At 32.2% G+C, this 23120-nt stretch overlaps 1 protein-coding gene across 4 annotated transcripts in view; it reads right to left on the reverse strand.

The window, feature by feature from the left end:
- Grd (GABA-gated ion channel) overlaps positions 1 to 23120 on the reverse strand; it is a 44459-nt gene that overhangs the window by 13480 nt on the left and 7859 nt on the right. Inside the window, exons 1-4 of one of the 4 annotated variants that reach the window (XM_083036598.1) lie at positions 22495 to 22684; positions 21346 to 21479; positions 19510 to 19702; positions 18633 to 18853 (exon numbers count right to left, since the gene is read on the reverse strand). In XM_083036598.1, coding sequence (XP_082892724.1) covers positions 18633 to 18853; positions 19510 to 19702; positions 21346 to 21395 — 464 coding nt within the window. In that variant the 5' untranslated portion in view covers positions 21396 to 21479; positions 22495 to 22684. Of the gene's footprint in view, positions 1 to 18632; positions 18854 to 19509; positions 19703 to 21345; positions 21480 to 22494; positions 22685 to 23120 lie in introns of those variants that run through there. The other 3 variants (XM_083036599.1, XM_083036597.1, XM_083036600.1) reach the window with 3 other exon arrangements.

Below are 23120 nucleotides of genomic sequence, written 5' to 3' on the forward strand. Positions count from 1 at the left end.
CATAATTTAAGCAACGAATTAACTGTTGCAATTTCATGACTGATCAAAAATAGATATATCAAGAGATTTATATCAGACAATTTTATATTATTCCAATTTTGAATTAATTATTCCAATAAAAATAATGTTTCTAAAATTATGCGATAGAATTTGACAAGATGTAAGGCAAGTTTAGTTTATTTCAAGTCACGAATGCTCACATGGTCGCGATCTACCACTATACGTTTAAAAAACTCTTGTAAAAACTTTGCTCGATCGTTTGTCATGTCAGACAAGTCTAGCTGACAAAATTCAACGGATCCAAGAGGAATATCTACCAATCGGCGGAAAGATTGTATATATGTATATAGAGAGAGATACACGGCATATAGTGTACACTTTATGCTCGACATATTCCTACGAAATTGAAGGCCTCTCTCTCTCTCGCTCTCTATCTATTTCTCTCTTTCTCTCTTGGAAATGCAGTTGGTTACTCTCAACAACTCGTCGTCCTTCCGTTCATGCGTTCTCGATGCGCTTTTCAATGCAGCCATCCATCTCTTCTCAGACTAGTTCCCTTTCTCTCTTTCCATCTGTGTTTACTTCGACGGTTATTGCTGTTATTAGTATGCGGGTGTGCTCCATATTCGCTTGCTCGCGTGCTTCCGCTATGATGATGATGGGGTCGAGGGTTTGATTAGCGCCGATTAGCAGCGCAATTTTGCACTATCGACACGATAAATCCGAATTGTCGAAAACTGTCTGTTTCGGGTATGAATTAAAAAACGCAACTCTCTGTTGTGCATTGCAGTTATACAATGTTCCGTTTTGTATCTCGAATTTTTATTTGTTTACATTTTTCTTACATTCGCGTTTTAATTTAAATGTCTCATATTTATTTAAATGCGCAAAGGATACAATTTTCCACGTAATCATCCTTTCTTTAAAAAAGGCATGTTAAGTCGATTCTCGAATGTATCGCAGTCCACTCGAATGTATCGAAGTCATCTCGAAAGTCTCGAAGTGTATTGTTGCCTCTTTTCCGCAATGCTGATTGGCTCTCTGTCGATTTGCGTTGTGTGTTATATTCGTAGCATCGAAAGGCTGTCATCGCGAGGGTTAGCAGTTAGCAATTTGACAGTTAGTCCAAAATAAAATTAAATAAAATAATATGTATTAAAAAATAATATATTTTAAATAATATGTTATAATACTTTAAACTTGATAAATATTTTCGCGGAAAAGAGGCAACAATACTTGCGAGAATCGACTTAATGTCTTTTTCAAAAAAGAACTAGAACAACAAGCGCGCGCTACGCCATTCATCGATTTTATATAAAAAAGAATGATGTTTTTATATAGTTTGTTAAAACTTGATTAATATTTTTTGGCAGAAATCAGATGATTAAAGCATTACATTGCTAATTAAATTTTAAAATAAAAATATGTTATAAAAATTAAAATAATAATTTTATAAATAATATGTTATAATGCTTTATCTGCGATTAATATTTTTTGACAGAAATCAGCTGATAGCTGTCATAAATATTAATCGAGTTTAAGGAATTACAATATACATTATTTAAAACATTATTATTTTAAATGTTATAACATATATTCTTATTTTAAAAATTAATTAGCAAATTAACGTTTTAATCAGCTGATTTCTGTAACAAAAATATTAATCGAGGATAAGGTATTACCACATATTATTCACAACATATTGCTATTTTAATTTTATAGTTTGCTGAATTTGCCCGATAAACGTTTAAACTTGAAAAGATTAAGGCCTCTATAAAGCCTAATAGAACATTTTTTGTTCTAGGTTTTATAGAAGAGATCTTTAAAAGATTTCTTCAAGACTTACAAAATGAGCCGACAGAAAATGTTCTGGGCTTTATAGAGGCCTTAATCTTTTCAAGTTTAAACGTTCTTTTAAAGATCTCTACAAGACGAACTTTTAACGATCTTTTAAAGATTTCTTCAAGACAAACAAAATGAGTCCTCATAAAATGTTCTACGACTTACACAAACCTTACTTTTTGAATTCAAAGTTTAAACGTTTTTTGCGAAAATTAAGGCCTGTGTAAGTCATAAAACATTTTATTTGCACGTGTTTTAAAAGTCTCTTCAGTCTTAAATTTTAAATCAAATTCTAAAAGAAAATTCTTTCTGTAAAATATTATTATTTTATTATTTTGTAACATATTTTCATTTTAAAATGTATTTAGCAAATTAACGCTTTAATCAGATGATTTCTGTCAAAAAATATTAATCAAGTTAAAACAAACGTTATATATACATATCAATCTTTTTCAATCAAATCAATAAATGGCGCGCGCATAGCGCGCGCTTGTTAGATCATAAAATTTGTACGCTGGTATGCTAATGGTACCATCATAATGTGCAGTCAATGTAATGTTAAAATATATGAAAGAATAATTTTTGGCTCGCTTTAAACAATTAAAAATTAAAATTTTTAAACCGCGGATCCCATACGGCGCGGATTCATTTTACGTATATTAGATCAAAAAGTTTGTACGCTGGTATGCTGATGGTACCATCATAATATGCAGTCAATGTAATGTTAAAATATATGAAAGAATAATTTTTGGCTCGTTTTAAACAATTGAAAATTAAAATTTTTAAACCGCGGATCCCATACGGCGCTGATTCATTTTACGTATATTAGATCAAAAAGTTTGTACGCTAGTATGCTGATGGTACCATCATAATGTGTAGTCAATGTAATGTTAAAAAATATGAAAGAATAATTTTTGGCTCGCTTTAAACAATTGAAAATTAAAATTTTTAAACCGCGGATCCCATACGGCGCGGATTCATTTTACGTATATCAGATTAAAAAGTTTGTACGCTGGTATGCTGATGGTACCATCATAATGTGCAGTCAATGTAATGTTAAAATATATGAAAGAATAATTTTTGGCTCGCTTTAAACAATTGAAAATTAAAATTTTTAAACCGCGGATCCCATACGGCGCGGATTCATTTTACGTATATCAGATTAAAAAGTTTGTACGCTGGTATGCTGATGGTACCATCATAATGTGCAGTCAATGTAATGTTAAAATATATGAAAGAATAATTTTTGGCTCGCTTTAAACAATTGAAAATTAAAATTTTTAAACCGCGGATCCCATACGGCGCTGATTCATTTTACGTATATTAGATCAAAAAGTTTGTACGCTAGTATGCTGATGGTACCATCATAATGTGCATATAATGTAGGGTTGAAATATATACAAGATTAATTTTTGGCTCGCTTTAAACAATTGAAAATTAAAATTTTTAAACCGCGGATCCCATACGGCGCGGATTCATTTTACGTATATCAGATTAAAAAGTTTGTACGCTGGTATGCTGATGGTACCATCATAATGTGCAGTCAAAGTAATGTTAAAATATATGAAAGAATAATTTTTGGCTCGCTTTAAACAATTGAAAATTAAAATTTTTAAACCGCGGATCCCATACGGCGCTGATTCATTTTACGTATATTAGATCAAAAAGTTTGTACGCTAGTATGCTGATGGTACCATCATAATGTGCATATAATGTAGAGTTGAAATATATACAAGATTAATTTTTGGCTCGCTTTAAACAATGGAAAATTAAAATTTTTAAACCGCGGATCCCATACGGCGCGGATTCATTTTACGTATATCAGATTAAAAAGTTTGTACGCTGGTATGCTGATGGTACCATCATAATGTGCATATAATGTAGAGTTGAAATATATACAAGATTAATTTTTGGCTCGCTTTAAACAATTGAAAATTAAAATTTTTAAACCGCGGATCCCATACGGCGCGGATTCATTTTACGTATATCAGATTAAAAAGTTTGTACGCTGGTATGCTGATGGTACCATCATAATGTGCATATAATGTAGAGTTGAAATATATACAAGATTAATTTTTGGCTCGCTTTAAACAATTGAAAATTAAAATTTTTAAACCGCGGATCCCATACGGCGCGGATTCATTTTACGTATATTAGATCAAAAAGTTTGTACGCTGGTATGCTGATGGTACCATCATAATGTGCAGTCAAAGTAATGTTAAAATATATGAAAGAATAATTTTTGGCTCGCTTTAAACAATTGAAAATTAAAATTTTTAAACCGCGGATCCCATACGGCGCGGATTCATTTTTCGTATATCAGATTAAAATGTTTGTACGCTGGTATGCTGATGGTACCATCATAATGTGCAGTCAATGTAATGTTAAAATATATGAAAGAATAATTTTTGGCTCGCTTTAAACAATTGAAAATTAAAATTTTTAAACCGCGGATCCCATACGGCGCGGATTCATTTTACGTATATCAGATTAAAAAGTTTGTACGCTGGTATGCTGATGGTACCATCATAATGTGCAGTCAATGTAATGTTAAAATATATGAAAGAATAATTTTTGGCTCGCTTTAAACAATTGAAAATTAAAATTTTTAAACCGCGGATCCCATACGGCGCGGATTCATTTTTCGTATATCAGATTAAAATGTTTGTACGCTGGTATGCTGATGGTACCATCATAATGTGCAGTCAATGTAATGTTAAAATATATGAAAGAATAATTTTTGGCTCGCTTTAAACAATTGAAAATTAAAATTTTTAAACCGCGGATCCCATACGGCGCGGATTCATTTTACGTATATCAGATTAAAAAGTTTGTACGCTGGTATGCTGATGGTACCATCATAATGTGCAGTCAATGTAATGTTAAAATATATGAAAGAATAATTTTTGGCTCGCTTTAAACAATTGAAAATTAAAATTTTTAAACCGCGGATCCCATACGGCGCGGATTCATTTTACGTATATCAGATTAAAAAGTTTGTACGCTGTTATGCTGATGGTACCATCATAATGTGCATATAATGTAGAGTTGAAATATATACAAGATTAATTTTTGGCTCGCTTTAAACAATTGAAAATTAAAATTTTTAAACCGCGGATCCCATACGGCGCGGATTCATTTTACGTATATTAGATCAAAAAATTTGTACGCTGGTATGCTGATGGTACCATTATAATGTGCAGTCAATGTAATGTTAAAATATATAAAAAAAATAATTTTTGGCTCGCTTTAAACAATTGAAAATTAAAATTTTTAAACCGCGGATCCCATACGGCGCGGATTCATTTTACGTATATCAGATTAAAAAGTTTGTACGCTGGTATGCTGATGGTACCATCATAATGTGCATATAATGTAGAGTTGAAATATATACAAGATTAATTTTTGGCTCGCTTTAAACAATTGAAAATTAAAATTTTTAAACCGCGGATCCCATATGGCGCGGATTCATTTTACGTATATCAGATTAAAAAGTTTGTACGCTGGTATGCTGATGGTACCATCATAATGTGCAGTCAATGTAATGTTAAAATATATGAAAGAATAATTTTTGGCTAGCTTTAAACAATTGAAAATTAAAATTTTTAAACCGTGGATCCCATACGGCGCGGATTTATTTTACGTATATCAGATTAAAAAGTTTGTACGCTGGTATGCTGATGGTACCATCATAATGTGCAGTCAATGTAATGTTAAAATATATGAAAGAATAATTTTTGGCTCGCTTTAAACAATTGAAAATTAAAATATTTAAACCGCGGATCCCATACGGCGCGGATTCATTTTACGTATATCAGATTAAAAAGTTTGTACGCTGGTATGCTGATGGTACCATCATAATGTGCATATAATGTAGAGTTGAAATATATACAAGATTAATTTTTGGCTCGCTTTAAACAATTGAAAATTAAAATTTTTAAACCGCGGATCCCATACGGCGCGGATTCATTTTACGTATATTAGATGAAAAAGTTTGTACGCTGGTATGCTGATGGTACCATCATAATGTGCAGTCAATGTAATGTTAAAATATATGAAAGAATAATTTTTGGCTCGCTTTAAACAATTGAAAATTAAAATTTTTAAACCGCGGATCCCATACGGCGCTGTTTCATTTTACGTATATTAGATCAAAAAGTTTGTACGCTAGTATGCTGATGGTACCATCATAATGTGCATATAATGTAGAGTTGAAATATATACAAGATTAATTTTTGGCTCGCTTTAAACAATTGAAAATTAAAATTTTTAAACCGCGGATCCCATACGGCGCGGATTCATTTTACGTATATTAGATCAAAAAGTTTGTACGCTGGTATGCTGATGGTACCATCATAATGTGCAGTCAAAGTAATGTTAAAATATATGAAAGAATAATTTTTGGCTCGCTTTAAACAATTGAAAATTAAAATTTTTAAACCGCGGATCCCATACGGCGCGGATTCATTTTACGTATATCAGATTAAAATGTTTGTACGCTGGTATGCTGATGGTACCATCATAATGTGCAGTCAATGTAATGTTAAAATATATGAAAGAATAATTTTTGGCTCGCTTTAAACAATTGAAAATTAAAATTTTTAAACCGCGGATCCCATACGGCGCTGATTCATTTTACGTATATTAGATCAAAAAGTTTGTACGCTAGTATGCTGATGGTACCATCATAATGTGCATATAATGTAGAGTTGAAATATATACAAGATTAATTTTTGGCTCGCTTTAAACAATGGAGAATTAAAATTTTTAAACCGCGGATCCCATACGGCGCGGATTCATTTTACGTATATCAGATTAAAAAGTTTGTACGCTGGTATGCTGATGGTACCATCATAATGTGCATATAATGTAGAGTTGAAATATATACAAGATTAATTTTTGGCTCGCTTTAAACAATTGAAAATTAAAATTTTTAAACCGCGGATCCCATACGGCGCGGATTCATTTTACGTATATTAGATCAAAAAGTTTGTACGCTGGTATGCTGATGGTACCATCATAATGTGCAGTCAAAGTAATGTTAAAATATATGAAAGAATAATTTTTGGCTCGCTTTAAACAATTGAAAATTAAAATTTTTAAACCGCGGATCCCATACGGCGCGGATTCATTTTTCGTATATCAGATTAAAATGTTTGTACGCTGGTATGCTGATGGTACCATCATAATGTGCAGTCAATGTAATGTTAAAATATATGAAAGAATAATTTTTGGCTCGCTTTAAACAATTGAAAATTAAAATTTTTAAACCGCGGATCCCATACGGCGCGGATTCATTTTACGTATATCAGATTAAAAAGTTTGTACGCTGGTATGCTAATGGTACCATCATAATGTGCAGTCAATGTAATGTTAAAATATATGAAAGAATAATTTTTGGCTCGCTTTAAACAATTGAAAATTAAAATTTTTAAACCGCGGATCCCATACGGCGCGGATTCATTTTACGTATATCAGATTAAAAAGTTTGTACGCTGTTATGCTGATGGTACCATCATAATGTGCATATAATGTAGAGTTGAAATATATACAAGATTAATTTTTGGCTCGCTTTAAACAATTAAAAATTAAATTTTTAAACCGCGGATCCCATAGGGCGCGGATTCATTTTACGTATATTAGATGAAAAAGTTTGTACGCTGGTATGCTGATGGTACCATCATAATGTGCAGTCAATGTAATGTTAAAATATATGAGAGAATAATTTTTGGCTCGCTTTAAACAATTGAAAATTAAAATTTTTAAACCGCGGATCCCATACGGCGCTGATTCATTTTACGTATATTAGATCAAAAAGTTTGTACGCTAGTATGCTGATGGTACCATCATAATGTGCATATAATGTAGAGTTGAAATATATACAAGATTAATTTTTGGCTCGCTTTAAACAATTGAAAATTAAAATTTTTAAACCGCGGATCCCATACGGCGCGGATTCATTTTACGTATATTAGATCAAAAAGTTTGTACGCTGGTATGCTGATGGTACCATCATAATGTGCAGTCAAAGTAATGTTAAAATATATGAAAGAATAATTTTTGGCTCGCTTTAAACAATTGAAAATTAAAATTTTTAAACCGCGGATCCCATACGGCGCGGATTCATTTTACGTATATCAGATTAAAATGTTTGTACGCTGGTATGCTGATGGTACCATCATAATGTGCAGTCAATGTAATGTTAAAATATATGAAAGAATAATTTTTGGCTCGCTTTAAACAATTGAAAATTAAAATTTTTAAACCGCGGATCCCATACGGCGCTGATTCATTTTACGTATATTAGATCAAAAAGTTTGTACGCTAGTATGCTGATGGTACCATCATAATGTGCATATAATGTAGAGTTGAAATATATACAAGATTAATTTTTGACTCGCTTTAAACAATGGAAAATTAAAATTTTTAAACCGCGGATCCCATACGGCGCTGTTTCATTTTACGTATATTAGATCAAAAAGTTTGTACGCTAGTATGCTGATGGTACCATCATAATGTGCATATAATGTAGAGTTGAAATATATACAAGATTAATTTTTGGCTCGCTTTAAACAATTGAAAATTAAAATTTTTAAACCGCGGATCCCATACGGCGCGGATTCATTTTACGTATATTAGATCAAAAAGTTTGTACGCTGGTATGCTGATGGTACCATCATAATGTGCAGTCAAAGTAATGTTAAAATATATGAAAGAATAATTTTTGGCTCGCTTTAAACAATTGAAAATTAAAATTTTTAAACCGCGGATCCCATACGGCGCGGATTCATTTTACGTATATCAGATTAAAATGTTTGTACGCTGGTATGCTGATGGTACCATCATAATGTGCAGTCAATGTAATGTTAAAATATATGAAAGAATAATTTTTGGCTCGCTTTAAACAATTGAAAATTAAAATTTTTAAACCGCGGATCCCATACGGCGCTGATTCATTTTACGTATATTAGATCAAAAAGTTTGTACGCTAGTATGCTGATGGTACCATCATAATGTGCATATAATGTAGAGTTGAAATATATACAAGATTAATTTTTGGCTCGCTTTAAACAATGGAGAATTAAAATTTTTAAACCGCGGATCCCATACGGCGCGGATTCATTTTACGTATATCAGATTAAAAAGTTTGTACGCTGGTATGCTGATGGTACCATCATAATGTGCATATAATGTAGAGTTGAAATATATACAAGATTAATTTTTGGCTCGCTTTAAACAATTGAAAATTAAAATTTTTAAACCGCGGATCCCATACGGCGCGGATTCATTTTACGTATATTAGATCAAAAAGTTTGTACGCTGGTATGCTGATGGTACCATCATAATGTGCAGTCAAAGTAATGTTAAAATATATGAAAGAATAATTTTTGGCTCGCTTTAAACAATTGAAAATTAAAATTTTTAAACCGCGGATCCCATACGGCGCGGATTCATTTTTCGTATATCAGATTAAAATGTTTGTACGCTGGTATGCTGATGGTACCATCATAATGTGCAGTCAATGTAATGTTAAAATATATGAAAGAATAATTTTTGGCTCGCTTTAAACAATTGAAAATTAAAATTTTTAAACCGCGGATCCCATACGGCGCGGATTCATTTTACGTATATCAGATTAAAAAGTTTGTACGCTGGTATGCTAATGGTACCATCATAATGTGCAGTCAATGTAATGTTAAAATATATGAAAGAATAATTTTTGGCTCGCTTTAAACAATTGAAAATTAAAATTTTTAAACCGCGGATCCCATACGGCGCGGATTCATTTTACGTATATCAGATTAAAAAGTTTGTACGCTGTTATGCTGATGGTACCATCATAATGTGCATATAATGTAGAGTTGAAATATATACAAGATTAATTTTTGGCTCGCTTTAAACAATTGAAAATTAAAATTTTTAAACCGCGGATCCCATAGGGCGCGGATTCATTTTACGTATATTAGATGAAAAAGTTTGTACGCTGGTATGCTGATGGTACCATCATAATGTGCAGTCAATGTAATGTTAAAATATATGAGAGAATAATTTTTGGCTCGCTTTAAACAATTGAAAATTAAAATTTTTAAACCGCGGATCCCATACGGCGCTGATTCATTTTACGTATATTAGATCAAAAAGTTTGTACGCTAGTATGCTGATGGTACCATCATAATGTGCATATAATGTAGAGTTGAAATATATACAAGATTAATTTTTGGCTCGCTTTAAACAATTGAAAATTAAAATTTTTAAACCGCGGATCCCATACGGCGCGGATTCATTTTACGTATATTAGATCAAAAAGTTTGTACGCTGGTATGCTGATGGTACCATCATAATGTGCAGTCAAAGTAATGTTAAAATATATGAAAGAATAATTTTTGGCTCGCTTTAAACAATTGAAAATTAAAATTTTTAAACCGCGGATCCCATACGGCGCGGATTCATTTTACGTATATCAGATTAAAATGTTTGTACGCTGGTATGCTGATGGTACCATCATAATGTGCAGTCAATGTAATGTTAAAATATATGAAAGAATAATTTTTGGCTCGCTTTAAACAATTGAAAATTAAAATTTTTAAACCGCGGATCCCATACGGCGCTGATTCATTTTACGTATATTAGATCAAAAAGTTTGTACGCTAGTATGCTGATGGTACCATCATAATGTGCATATAATGTAGAGTTGAAATATATACAAGATTAATTTTTGACTCGCTTTAAACAATGGAAAATTAAAATTTTTAAACCGCGGATCCCATACGGCGCGGATTCATTTTACGTATATCAGATTAAAAAGTTTGTACGCTGGTATGCTGATGGTACCATCATAATGTGCATATAATGTAGAGTTGAAATATATACAAGATTAATTTTTGGCTCGCTTTAAACAATTGAAAATTAAAATTTTTAAACCGCGGATCCCATACGGCGCGGATTCATTTTACGTATATTAGATTAAAAAGTTTGTACGCTGGTATGCTGATGGTACCATCATAATGTGCAGTCAATGTAATGTTAAAATATATGAAAGAATAATTTTTGGCTCGCTTTAAACAATTGAAAATTAAAATTTTTAAACCGCGGATCCCATACGGCGCGGATTCATTTTACGTATATCAGATTAAAAAGTTTGTACGCTGGTATGCTGATGGTACCATCATAATGTGCAGTCAATGTAATGTTAAAATATATGAAAGAATAATTTTTGGCTCGCTTTAAACAATTGAAAATTAAAATTTTTAAACCGCGGATCCCATACGGCGCGGATTCATTTTACGTATATCAGATTAAAAAGTTTGTACGCTGGTATGCTGATGGTACCATCATAATGTGCAGTCAATGTAATGTTAAAATATATGAAAGAATAATTTTTGGCTCGCTTTAAACAATTGAAAATTAAAATTTTTAAACCGCGGATCCCTTACGGCGCTGATTCATTTTACGTATATCAGATTAAAATGTTTGTACGCTGGTATGCTGATGGTACCATCATAATGTGCAGTCAATGTAATGTTAAAATATATGAAAGAATAATTTTTGGCTCGCTTTAAACAATTGAAAATTAAAATTTTTAAACCGCGGATCCCATACGGCGCTGATTCATTTTACGTATATTAGATCAAAAAGTTTGTACGCTAGTATGCTGATGGTACCATCATAATGTGCATATAATGTAGAGTTGAAATATATACAAGATTAATTTTTGACTCGCTTTAAACAATGGAAAATTAAAATTTTTAAACCGCGGATCCCATACGGCGCGGATTCATTTTACGTATATCAGATTAAAAAGTTTGTACGCTGGTATGCTGATGGTACCATCATAATGTGCATATAATGTAGAGTTGAAATATATACAAGATTAATTTTTGGCTCGCTTTAAACAATTGAAAATTAAAATTTTTAAACCGCGGATCCCATACGGCGCGGATTCATTTTACGTATATTAGATTAAAAAGTTTGTACGCTGGTATGCTGATGGTACCATCATAATGTGCAGTCAATGTAATGTTAAAATATATGAAAGAATAATTTTTGGCTCGCTTTAAACAATTGAAAATTAAAATTTTTAAACCGCGGATCCCTTACGGCGCTGATTCATTTTACGTATATTAGATCAAAAAGTTTGTACGCTAGTATGCTGATGGTACCATCATAATGTGCATATTATGTAGGGTTGAAATATATACAAGATTAATTTTTGGCTCGCTTTAAACAATTGAAAATTAAAATTTTTAAACCGCGGATCCCATACGGCGCGGATTCATTTTACGTATATCAGATTAAAAAGTTTGTACGCTGGTATGCTGATGGTACCATCATAATGTGCAGTCAAAGTAATGTTAAAATATATGAAAGAATAATTTTTGGCTCGCTTTAAACAATTGAAAATTAAAATTTTTAAACCGCGGATCCCATACGGCGCGGATTCATTTTACATATATCAGATTAAAAAGTTTGTACGCTGGTATGCTGATGGTACCATCATAATGTGTAGTCAATGTAATGTTAAAAAATATGAAAGAATAATTTTTGGCTCGCTTTAAACAATTGAAAATTAAAATTTTTAAACCGCGGATCCCATACGGCGCGGATTCATTTTACGTATATCATATTAAAAAGTTTGTACGCTGGTATGCTGATGGTACCATCATAATGTGCAGTCAATGTAATGTTAAAATATATGAAAGAATAATTTTTGGCTCGCTTTAAACAATTGAAAATTAAAATTTTTAAACCGCGGATCCCATACGACGCGGATTCATTTTACGTATATTAGATCAAAAAATTTGTACGCTGGTATGCTGATGGTACCATTATAATGTGCAGTCAATGTAATGTTAAAATATATAAAAAAAATAATTTTTGGCTCGCTTTAAACAATTGAAAATTAAAATTTTTAAACCGCGGATCCCATACGGCGCGGATTCATTTTACGTATATCAGATTAAAAAGTTTGTACGCTGGTATGCTGATGGTACCATCATAATGTGCATATAATGTAGAGTTGAAATATATACAAGATTAATTTTTGGCTCGCTTTAAACAATTGAAAATTAAAATTTTTAAACCGCGGATCCCATACGGCGCGGATTCATTTTACGTATATCAGATTAAAAAGTTTGTACGCTGGTATGCTGATGGTACCATCATAATGTGCAGTCAATGTAATGTTAAAATATATGAAAGAATAATTTTTGGCTCGCTTTAAACAATTGAAAATTAAAATTTTTAAACCGCGGATCCCATACGGCGCTGATTCATTTTACGTATATTAGATCAAAAAGTTTGTACGCTAGTATGCTGATGGTACCATCATAATGTGCATATAATGTAGAGTTGAAATATATACAAGATTAATTTTTGGCTCGCTTTAAACAATTGAAAATTAAAATTTTTAAACCGCGGATCCCATACGGCGCGGATTCATTTTACGTATATTAGATCAAAAAGTTTGTACGCTGGTATGCTGATGGTACCATTATAATGTGCATATAATATAGAGTTGATATATATACAAGATTAATTTTTGGCTCGCTTTAAACAATTGAAAATTAAAATTTTTAAACCGCGGATCCCATATGGCGCGGATTTATTTTACGTTTATTAGACCAAAAAGGTAGTACGCTGGTATGCTTATGGTACCAAAATAATCTGCAAACAATGCACTATTGAAACTTATATACGATTAATTTTTGGCTCGTTTTAAAATATAGAAAATTAAAATTTTTAAGCCGCGGATCCTATACGGCGCACAATTATATTACGTATATTACACCAAATAGTTTGTAGGCTGGTATGGTGATGGTACCATCATAATGTGCAGGCAATGTACTGTTGAAATATGTAAACAAATAATTTTTGGCGCGTTTTAAAATAATTAAAATTGAAATTTTTAAGCCGCGGATTGCATACGGCGCGGATTAATTTTACGTATATTATATCAAAAAGTTTGTAGGCTGGTATGCTGTTGGTACCATCAAAATGTGCAGACAATGTACTGATAAAATATATGAAAGATTAATTTTTGGCTCGCTTTAAAATATTGAAAATTAATCTTTTTAAACCGCGGGCCCCGTACGGCGCACAATTATCAGCTGATTTCTGTGAAAAAATATTAATCGAGTTTAATGTACTATAACATTTTATTTAAAACTTATTATTTTATAATTTCTATTACATACTATTATTTTAAAATTTAATTAACAAATTAACGCTTTAATCAGCTGATTTCTATCAAAAAATATTAATTAAGTTGAAACAAACTTTATATAAAAATATCTTTTTTTTTTATATAAAATCTAAGAATAGTGCGCGCATTGCGCGCACTTGTGCATTGTTCTAGTTATATTAAAATGTCGATCAGAAATAAAACTAAACTCTCTACTTTTTGTACATTTCTTAATATTTTGATTACACGATTAATGTCCTAATTAAGATTAAAATTAATAAATTTATAGAAAGTGGATTCATAATCAGTTTAGCTTCTGAGAGATCTTTTTATCGACTCTTCATAATTCTCTTTTCCCATTGTTTGCAAAGTGTAATTAAGAATTACAATAAAAAGTTTGAAATGCACTGTTAATTGGAAAGAATAGAAATGTGTATCTTGAGGAATGAGAAATTCTCGCGATCAGTCTGATATTATGTAACGTCGCACATTAATCGTAAAATTTCGTAAAACAGGTGGCCGTTTGCGGCGGCATTAAATTAGATGCAAATCTCACAATTGCACTTGATTGTCCGCAACAACGTTGGTAGTCACGGTGCGGAATTCTTAATTTTTCATCGCTAGGATACGAAACTTGGTTAACTTCGACATTTAAGCGCGTGCTGAGAATTTATTCTTTTCTTCCGCCATGCTTTGTGCGATAAAGAACGCGGAATGAAGAAGAATGAAATTAATTTATATATTGATGTAAAGATTTATTATATGTATATATGTATAACTTAGATTTTAGATTATAGTGATAAAACGCGTGCGTACGTGCGTGCGCTTACAAAGATAAAAAAGTTCTTGAATTAAATTTTTATAAATTATTATTATTTAAATTTAAAGAGAAGAAAGAAAAAAGTCAATTTCATCGAATATGTTTGCATCAATTCCAAAAAGAACGTACAACAATAAATAATAATACAACAAATAATAATACAACAATAAATAATAAATAATAATACATTTTTTGGCTACATATCAATATAGTTGCTATTATAGTAGTAAGTAATATTAAATTAATACGATTGCTTCTCGATACGCTACTCTCTCTTTTCTGGAATTGATTCAAACATGTTCGATGGAATTGATTTTTCTTTTTCTTTTTTTTAAATTTAAATAATTTATAAAAATTTTATTCAAGAACTTTCCTATCTTTGTGACACACACATATGTGTTTTGTCATTAAAATTTAAATTATATAGTAATAAGTCTTTATATCAATATAAATTAATTATAATATATTATAATATTTAATATATTATAGAGTTAATTGTAAATCATTTATTTAGCTATTGTAAACTAAATGTATAATTTAAATTGTAATAAACCGATATAGTTTAACAAAAGATTGCTGTATTTGTAAATTCAATTTGAAATGTTGAAATCAGCAAAACTCGGTGAGCTCTCTCTCTCTCTCTCTCTCTCTCTCTCTCTCTCTCTCTCTCTCTCTCTCTCTCTCTCTCTCTCGATAGTTCAGATGAGCCTCGATGGCCGGATAAAAGGCAGTGGCAGCTAATAAAGTGTCGAGTGTAAATAACACCACCGACGTGATCGCGACATTTTCCAGTACGAATGGGTTCGGTTGGTCAGAGGAAGGTCCGGGACTTTCTTTTTCAAAGAACGCTCGAGATGAGACAGCAATTGCATAAAAGTTTTCCGCTCTCTTCAACGGAAGGTTTCCGTGTAATTATATCTCCGCAGATGTTATTCATCCTATATCTAACATTTACCAAATAACAATTTTCTTCATAGATTGAATAGACATCTATAAAAATTCACTTAAGAAATATAACGTATATTAAATATCGATTAAACCTAGTAAAAACTCGATCGCTTCAGCCGTTATTGAGCATCCGAATCTATGACTATCTCGAACTGTCCGATTCGCGTAAAGATACACGGTGCCTCGCTTCTGAGAGTCGGCTTCGCCCTAACTAGGCGCGAGACACTACCGTGTCTCTTGATTGAAACAAAACTAATTATTGAAAATAGATTTGACATATGTAAATTATAATTAAAATAAATGGAAAAGGAATCATTTGTAATTATAATATATTATTTCTCAAAATCTCTAACAACGTCTACTGTATATTTAAATATGTAAGAGATTGACATATACCGGGTGTCCCATCTTAAAGGACCCACTCAAATATCTCAGAAACACTGCGTTAAATAAAAAAATGTTTCCTACAAAAGTTGTAGGGTTTCGAGGGGGACATAACATAGTAATATTCATATGACCTTGGGCGGCGTCTCCAAGGTCAAGTAAAGGTGAGAATAAATTTTTTAAATGGAAACCCATATTTTTTATTATAACATCTTTTTCTACTAATTAATTTGAACAACTTTTATCTGAAGCATTTTTTTATTTTCTTCAAAATTCATTCTCACCTTCACTTAAGGTTAACCTTCACTAACCTTGGAGACGCCGCCCAAGGTCAAATGAATATTACTATGTTATGTCCCCCTCGAAACCCTACAACTTTTGTAGGAAACATTTTTCGATTTAACGCAGAGTTTCTGACAATGAGATATTTGAGTGGGTCCTTTAAAATGGGACAATGTAAATACATATAATATTATGTATCTTTAAAATTCATGAAAAAATTGCAGCGTTGTAATTAGAATTCTCGTTATATTAGACATGCTACTAAAATAATATGCTACTGAAAGTTATTCGAACGAAATGATTATTATGAGAATTTCTCGGAAAATGTGCGGCTGCATATATCTATATATTATTTCATTAATATAATACTTCATTATAGGTACTTCAATATATTTCATTAATATTTAAAACAAGATATTATCGATGCGTTAGCGTTATCCTGGCAAACGCATGAAAACGTCATAAAAAATTGAAGATGCAAAACAGTATTTTTTCGCTCCTACAAATTCTTATTCTGATCATTTTCTTTTATAAAACATTTCCAACCAAAATATAAACATCGGCGAAATTGATAATTATACTGAATGATAATATCAGAGAATCGCGTATCTTTTATCAAAATAGTTTGAATATTTTTGAAAGAAGAGACAAAAATTCTCGAACAAAAATCAATATCCAATTTTATAATTGGAAATTTTATCAAATTGGATAATTGGAACAATAAATACAAATAAATGAAAACAAATTTCAGAAAAACCTGTGTATCATATACAAGAAAATGTGTGTTAGTAACAGCTTATTTACAAAGACAACTCTAATACTAATATTTTAAATATGAGCATCGCCCTTGAGACATATATGTTATTATATTATGCCTCCTTATCTAAATTTCCAGGAGGTTTGGGCGGTAAAAAAATTCCCAGGCGTTCGGATATCCTGGATTCGCTAAACCCATGTTCACTACTCAAAGGCTTACCCTTGAGGGGAGTAAAAAGGGATGGGATAACGTGCGGAATACTTAAGATTGTCATATTTTCCTCCCTTCCCGGTCGCGCTTCATTGGGCGCTATACTTTGCGTTGTTGCACAAGCCAAATACAAATATGAAAGGGGAACGAAGGGGAGGGGAAGAGTGCTAGATCGAGCGATATACCCCGAGTTTCCTCTTTGTTAATCCGTTCCCTTTTTCTTGACCTAGTCTTCCGGATCGGCCCCATTGTGTCCATGACAGAATTAACCCTCGAGTTCGAGATGTCTCAGACCTTGCACATGTCACGTCGCTGAGAAAAGATTTGCAAAGATTGGGCCGAGTGAGCACTGAATCACGTACTTGCTGCGATCCTATATCTGCGCAATTTTTTTATCGCCTTGTTCAGAAAACAAGATATCATATGCGCTATGAATAGACTGTGGACTGTAGACGTTCCTCATGTTATTGATTCTTTAAGCTGTTAACTTCTCCTGGTTTTTTTTTAATTTTGTAAATATACGTATAAAAGCCAAAAGTGTATTTACAATTGATAAAGCATATCTAGTTGTAGCATATTCTCGAGTAATGTAGAAGCATTATTTAGGAAAAAAGAAAAATATGTGATGACGAGGGAGAAGGGGATATTCTTTATAAGCAGCTATGATAGAGTAGTCAAGAGATGAAATCGGACCAACACCAGGTTATAAATCTCACGACGCTTCTATACAATCGTGAGAGAGAGTTGCGCTTCTCACAATTTCCTTCAAGGGATGTTTTTATGGACGGGTAACACGATGACAGAGAGACTAGCTCTTTCTCGTAATGATATAATGTTTGATCCAAAATACATTTAGGGTATATAAGAAGATAAAATATAAATAGATATATGATAAGGTTTCCTCTCTTTTTATACCGAAATCGCGTCGATATACCTTGATTATGTATATTAACAAATATTTAAAAAAAGATATATTTGTAAATAAATATAAATAGTAACAAATAATAGCATCTAAATATTATTCGATGTTCTCGCATATATGTGTTCCCATTTTTGTTACATATATGTCAAGACTTTATAAGAAATTTCTCTCACTCGCATGACAATCTGCTTTTTGTATGAAAGATAAGATTTATAGAGAGTCATGCATGTGTTTTTAAGAAGAGATAACGAGATAATATTGAGATATTAATCGCGATCATGCATACCTTGAGCTGTAAAGTACTCTGCCATCCTGGTAAAGCCTGACGAACTTATTCGGGCTGGTGATCGTATGCAAATAACTGTGCTTGCCGTTGTAGAAGTACGTGTCGGGTTTCCAGATCCTTGCTAACATGGAAATGCTCAACGCGAGTGTTTCCTTACCACCCTGAAAGGCTAAACGTCTGTCGACCCATGACTGCCGAAAGTAACAGTCCATTGAGTATGTCTGCGGAAAATTTCAAAATTCGATAAAAACAACCCTGTGTATATTTTATCGATATCGTAAATATTTTATAACTCTATTCGTTTTATATATTCCTTATCCCATACCAATTATTATTACATAATTTTATTTTATTTTATTCTTTATTAATCGATTATATTATTGCTTCCGAATTATTACTTTGCAAGTAATACAAATTTTTTTTTCTTGCTTTTCGCGACAATTAATGTGTGTTTAAATTTTTATCATATACATATATTTCATTATCACTGCGATAAAATTTTATCCTTGCAATTATAATATTTTTAAATAAATGCTCACAATCAGTATTGTGAAATAAATAAAACTCAGAAAATCGATTACGCAATTTTCTTTTTTGTCTAGAAAAAAAAAATGTTTGCCCCAAAATTTTGACAAAATTATCTTTATATGATTTCACATAAGATAACGTGTCACGCGATATATGATTGAATGATTAAAAAATTTAAACAATTTACGGATGCAAAGATGTATCAATTTCATATGTACGATAAGTATATTGTATATGACAAGTCTCCAATTGCTTGATCGATTTTCTGATTTCGGCAGTCAAGTCGAGAATTCGAGAGCAGAGTTTGTCTCGCATACGCCGCGCGAGATGAACAAAAAATATGACTGACCATATCCACTTCGGAAATGGGACCCATGCTGCGTACCATGATATCGACCTCAACGGTAGCCGGGGGCCCGCCAAAGTCTGGCCTGATGCTGTTGTCGTAACCGCGAAGTAGATTGTCCAGCAGGTCGCTAATGTTACCGTGGTTGTTGCTCTGAGTCTGCTGTCTGGCAGCGATTCTCGTACCCGCGGCCATTCTAAAACAAGCGACGTCGTTTCATCAGCTTTAGTAGATCTTGTTTCTTCGAATTAATTCTAAAGAAAGTTACTTTGCAAAAATTGATGTAGTTGATGTCGATAAATTCGATACGTAGGATTTGAACATCTCGTCGAAGGATTAGACATGTCTCGTATGGCGAGCAAATTGATCGGTTGATCTGGATTAACACAACACGTCGGAATCGAGCGGTTTCCGACTGTAAGAGGGTGCGCAACTAGTCGAAATTATCGCGCCCTAAATGCTCGCGTACGTATTCCGGCTTGGTTCTCCTCACACAATTTCGCCGCAATACTAATCCATCTACTCGTATATGCGTGTATGTGTATACGGACGAGGACGTATGGAATAAGCCATGGTTTACTTTCACTCGACCACGGCGGCGTTCCGAATTCTTGCTGAATATCTGTGTGGATCTCTATATACGGCCCGCGCAATTAAAACGAAATTCACAAGCAAGAGAAAACTAAATTAAACCGGAATCATACTTATAAAAAGCGCATTAAACACAAAACCGCTCTCTCCTTCCGATGTACTCGTCGCGTGGCCAAATTTACTTTATATTGCTCGATTTCATATTTTGGAATGAAATAAAAACTTGTATTCTCTTTTGTGCTCGCATGCTTTTAATGGCGTTTATTATTAATTATTTAATTAATTATCAAATACATTCTTAATTTGATGTTTATTCTGAAGCTTTCAACTTGAGATTAAAGACGGGAGAATGTAAAAATGCAGCGATTTAAATTATTATTCGATATTGGAGGAACCAACTTTAATAACTAGAAAGCGATTTGGCGATGTATAATGAATCGTATATCAAATAATTAACAAATGAGCCACATGTAATAATTTCGTAATAATTGCGCACATAGAATATAGAATATCAACTGTCCACATAATCATCTTTGTTCTTGTTATTTATTTATATAGATGACGCAAATAATAACTTTATATTATTATTAATATGCTTAATTAAAGACGTAAGGACTAGAGAATGTGTGTATATACCTATTATTACAAGTATTAAAAGATAATTATTTTCTAGATTGATTTTGATTTTCAAACTTGGAAAATTTTTAGTTATGTCATCATATATAGACCTATGCGTGATCGTTACAAACCACACGGTTCTCATATCATGTTACGCAGTCAATAATGTTTGCTTTCGGTGGAACGTAATATTACATTAATATCTATCGTTAATACGTAATTAATTGAAGCATCAGTTTCGTTGTAATTGAACGGAGAAAAAAAATATCTACTCGCGACAGTTTGTATTCATGTATTCCATGATAAAACCGTTTAAGTTTAAACCAAAGTGGCTTCTGTTTAATGTAAAGAAAAAGTATTCCTTCCAATTATACGAACCGTGTATTCAACGACAACGATGAGCGAGTATAAGATTGATTTATACACTATGTAAAGACTGCATCGCCTTTCGTTAAATGAATGCGTAAATAAATAATTATCCGCGGAATTTACAAGCTGTTTGATGAACTGCTGCTACGTGTCATCGAATTTAAATAAAAAGAATCTTGCATTAAATAAATTTTATGATTGACATCGTTGGGTTGCATATAATAAAATGTAGAAAAAGAAAGATTTGTAGATTAAACTTACAAAAACGATGTGATGAGATTGGTTAGAGCAAGCAAGATTCTTGGCTTCATAATGTTCCAGGTCGTATTCTTGCTTTATCCGTGAAGACTCGCTCATTAATTCGATTTAACAATAAAATCGCTCGACATTTTGCGCTACAACAAAAATTGATACAACATTAGTAAAGATTTTTGTCTAGACTTCTTCTGGAAAAAAATATTTGCAATGCTGTATAATTAAATTTATGAAGAAAATATAAAGATATTATAAAATAAAAATTTAATTGTATTTTTAAAATTTTTTATTCTAAGAAATTTTTCCATCTCTCTGCCTCAAATCTTGTCTCTTCCATTATATCGATCAATTCAAAAGATGCATAATAAAATAATCATAAATTTATTGTCTTATATGCTCTATATGGTCTTGTTTGCTCTTGTCAATTTTTCACATTGATGAGCTATTTAGTAATTATAAATTCCAATCGATAATGTGTCCCAAACAAAATAGTCTCACTTTTCGGCAATATAGTACAGAATGTCGCGATTCGCGCGAGAGTTGGCGGAGAGCTAGAATTTGATTTTGCTTGTATGAATAACATGATGATGACGCTTGTGCGCGAAACAAACGTTTCTTCTTTAGCGATAAACGAGGCGGAAAATAACGGCGCGTTTCGAAGCTTAATAATGCTATTATTTCACGTTACGTGAATCTGCTCGATAAGCGCCCATGTGTTTCGAATTGCCAAGTGCCTTTGGAATAATGAATAACATCGATCGGAAGCTTGAGAAGAATTACAATGTGGCGAATTGTAACGATTATATAAGACGTGCGGCGGTTATTATTCACGCATAATAATTTGTGCACGTTTTGCAAACTAATTAAATCAATGTTGGAGAAAAAAGACTCTAAGTTTAAATTTAATTTAAATACAAGTTGTTATATCTTTCTCACTGTTTTTATTTTTCGTTATTTTTTCATGACACAAAGACTATTAGTACTTTTCTAAATAACACGAATGTTTAACACAGAGAGTCTAATTTTTCAGGCGTTTTTTAAACGTCTCTTAAACGTCTTTTACATGTTGTTGCAATTTTGGGCGCGTCGGACGTGCGATAACGCGTGGTAGATAGACAGGTGTCGAATCGGTAAATCCTAGCGGTAAATGCGTACACATTGGCTGCCTGCAGCACGTCCTCTCTCGAAAATAGTTTGCAGCGAAAGATAGCGATGTGTATTTCAAAGCGAACGAACCGCTCCGCAATGCAAACAGCTATTCGTAAATACGGGGATGCGGCTTTGAAAGATGGGCACAGTTTGCGATTAGAGCGGTCTGATTATCAGCGTTGTCGTGATTATTTGTGCACCATGTACCGTAAAGCGGAAGCATTTAAAGTGAACATTTTAATATTATTCAACGTACCTTGAAAAGGCTGTTGCGTAAGAATAAAATTTTTCAAATTACGGTGTGATACAATCATCCTCTCAAAGCATGCTTTTAGATCAAAATATAATAACACATTGGATGAAAGTGCTGAGATAAAGATGGCCGAATACTACTTCATTTTTTGGAGCATTTTTTATCCTTGAAAAAAAAGTAAACTGTTTTTTTATAATCCTTGAAAAATTTTTTAGAAATATTTTATGTAGAGATGTCTTGGAGATAAACGAGAAAAATTTTTTAAAGATCGATACCAACAATTTTTGATAGATATATGGCACGTCTTTTAGAAATAATAATATAAAGCGACCATACCGTGTGTTGTCGTACATCATTTTCGTTATATAATACGAATATA

The sequence above is a fragment of the Prenolepis imparis genome, unplaced genomic scaffold (genome assembly GCF_030444845.1).
Source record: "Prenolepis imparis isolate NDT839.2.m4 unplaced genomic scaffold, iyPreImpa1.0 SCAF_4, whole genome shotgun sequence".
In the NCBI taxonomy this organism is placed as follows: Eukaryota; Metazoa; Arthropoda; class Insecta; order Hymenoptera; family Formicidae; genus Prenolepis; species Prenolepis imparis.